This window comes from Cetorhinus maximus, unplaced genomic scaffold (genome assembly GCF_964194155.1).
Source record: "Cetorhinus maximus unplaced genomic scaffold, sCetMax3.hap1.1 HAP1_SCAFFOLD_717, whole genome shotgun sequence".
NCBI classification, from domain to species: Eukaryota; Metazoa; Chordata; class Chondrichthyes; order Lamniformes; family Cetorhinidae; genus Cetorhinus; species Cetorhinus maximus.
In genome coordinates, this window is record NW_027596659.1 from 182,501 (window position 1) to 184,974 (window position 2,474).

Sequence of the window (2,474 nt, forward strand, 5' to 3'; positions counted from 1 at the left end):
CCCCCCCCTCTCCCTCACCCCACCCCAGTCCCCCCCCCTCTCTCTCACCCCACCCCCAGTCCCCCCCCCCTCTCTCTGACCCACCCCCAGTCCCCCCCCCCTCTCTCACCCCACCCCCAGTCCCCCCCCTCTCTCTCACCCCACCCCCAGTCCCCCCCCTCTCCCTCACCCCACCCCAGTCCCCCCCCTCTCTCTCTCACCCCACCCCCAGTCCCCCCCTCTCTCACCCCACCCCCAGTCCCCCCCCCCTCTCTCTCACCCCACCCCCAGTCCCCCCCTCTCTCACCCCACCCCCAGTCCCCCCCCTCTCTCTCACCCCACCCCCAGTCCCCCCCCCCTCTCTGACCCCACCCCCAGTCCCCCCCCTCTCTCTCACCCCACCCCCAGTCCCCCCCTCTCTCACCCCACCCCCAGTCCCCCCCCTCTCTCTCACCCCACCCCCAGTCCCCCCCCTCTCTCACCCCACCCCCAGTCCCCCCCCTCTCTCTCACCCCACCCCCAGTCCCCCCCCTCTCTCTCACCCCACCCCCAGTCCCCCCCCTCTCTCACCCACCCCCCAGTCCCCCCCCTCTCTCTCACCCCACCCCCAGTCCCCCCCCTCTCTCTCTCACCCCACCCCCAGTCCCCCCCCTCTCTCTCTCACCCACCCCCAGTCCCCCCCCTCTCTCTCACCCCACCCCCAGTCCCCCCCCTCTCTCTCTCACCCACCCCCAGTCCCCCCCCTCTCTCTCACCCCACCCCCAGTCCCCCCCCTCTCTCTCACCCCACCCCCAGTCCCCCCCCTCTCTCTCACCCCACCCCAGTCCCCCCCCTCTCTCTCACCCCACCCCAGTCCCCCCCCTCTCTCTCACCCCACCCCCAGTCCCCCCCCCCTCTCTCACCCCACCCCCAGTCCCCCCCCCTCTCTCTCCCCACCCCCAGTCCCCCCCCCCTCTCTCTGACCCACCCCCAGTCCCCCCCCTCTCTCTCACCCCACCCCCAGTCCCCCCCCCCTCTCTCTCACCCCACCCCCAGTCCCCCCCCCTCTCTCTCACCCCACCCCCAGTCCCCCCCCCTCTCTCTGACCCACCCCCAGTCCCCCCCCCCTCTCTCTCACCCCACCCCCAGTCCCCCCCTCTCTCTCACCCCACCCCCAGTCCCCCCCCTCTCTCTGACCCACCCCAGTCCCCCCCTCTCTCCCTCCCTCTCTCCCTCTCTCTGACCCCCAGTTGCCTCCGGCTGCCAGTATTAAAGATGGCAGATGGCGGCACGGGCTCTGAGCGGTCTCTGTCCGCCATCTTTGATGCTGGCGGGAGAGGTGGCGGTTTTTCTTTCCCCCTCTCCCGCTGGGGTTTGTTACCGATCCAGCAGCCTCTCTCTCTCTCTGCGGCCGGCTGCATGTGGTTGTTGATGCTGTTCCCGACGCTGAAGACGCTCTGACTGAAGTGACTGAGTCGCCGGCGAAGCGGCTCCGGGATGGGACTGAGCTCCATCTCCCCGCGGGGTTACCATGGCCACCGATCGTCAGAGCGTCTTGCACGACCGGTCACGTGACGAAAAGCTGACGTCATCTGGTCAGGCGGTGGTTTCGAGCGGGAACAGAGGCCGAGCGAGGCCGGATGTGTGTTGGGGTTACCTCGGTAACAGGACCCGCCCCTTGGTCTCACCCTAAAGCACCGCCCCCCCACTCCTCCCCCTCCCCACTCCTCCCCCCTCTACATTTCCCTCAGGCCCCTCCCCCTCAGCCTGAGTAACCCCCCAGGACCCTTTTCTCGCCCCCACCCCTTCCCCCTCAGGCCCCATCCCCTCAGGCCCCATCCCTTCCCCCTCAGGCCCCATCCCTTCCCCCTCAGGCCCCACCCCTTCCCCCTCAGGCCCCACCCCTTCCCCCTCAGGCCCCACCCCCTCCCAGGACCCTAACCGTCAGGCCCCACCCCCTGCCTAAAGGCCCGTCCCCCTCAGACCCCTCCCCTCAGGCCCCTCACTCAGTCCCCTTCCCCCTTACAGGTTCCAACCCCATTTCCCTCAGGCCCCGCCCCCTCAGGCCCCCTCCCCTGCCCAAAGGCCCCGCCCCCTCAGGCCCCTTCCCCCTCACAGGCCCCACCCCCTCCCGGACCCCAATCCCTCACCCCTCAGGCCCCACCCCCTCCCTCCTCACAGGCCACAGCTCCTCCCACTCACAGGCCCCAGCCCCACAGGCCCCACCCCCTCACAGGCCCCTCCCCCTCACAGGCCCCACCCCCTCCCCCTCACAGGCCCCATCCCCACCCCCTCATAGGCCCCAGCCCCTCCCCCTCACAGGCCCCAGCCCCACCCCCTCACAGGCCCCAGCCCCTCCCCCTCAGAGGCCCCAACCCCTCCCCCTCACAGGCCACAGCCCCTCCCCCCTCACAGGCTGGAGCCCCTCCCCCTCACAGGCCCCAGCCCCTCCCCCTCACAGGCCACAGCCCCTCCCCCCTCACAGGCTGGAGCCCCTCCCCCTCACAGGCCGCAGC

At 71.4% G+C, this 2,474-nt stretch overlaps 1 protein-coding gene across 1 annotated transcript in view; it reads right to left on the reverse strand.

The window, feature by feature from the left end:
* LOC144674593 (transmembrane protein 17B-like) overlaps positions 1-1,501 on the reverse strand; it is a 9,491-nt gene extending 7,990 nt beyond the window's left edge. Inside the window, exon 1 of the mRNA XM_078535867.1 lies at positions 1,340-1,501. Coding sequence (XP_078391993.1) covers positions 1,340-1,472 — 133 coding nt within the window. The 5' untranslated portion in view covers positions 1,473-1,501. The remainder of the gene's footprint in view (positions 1-1,339) is intronic.
* Positions 1,502-2,474: the final 973 nt, after the last annotated feature.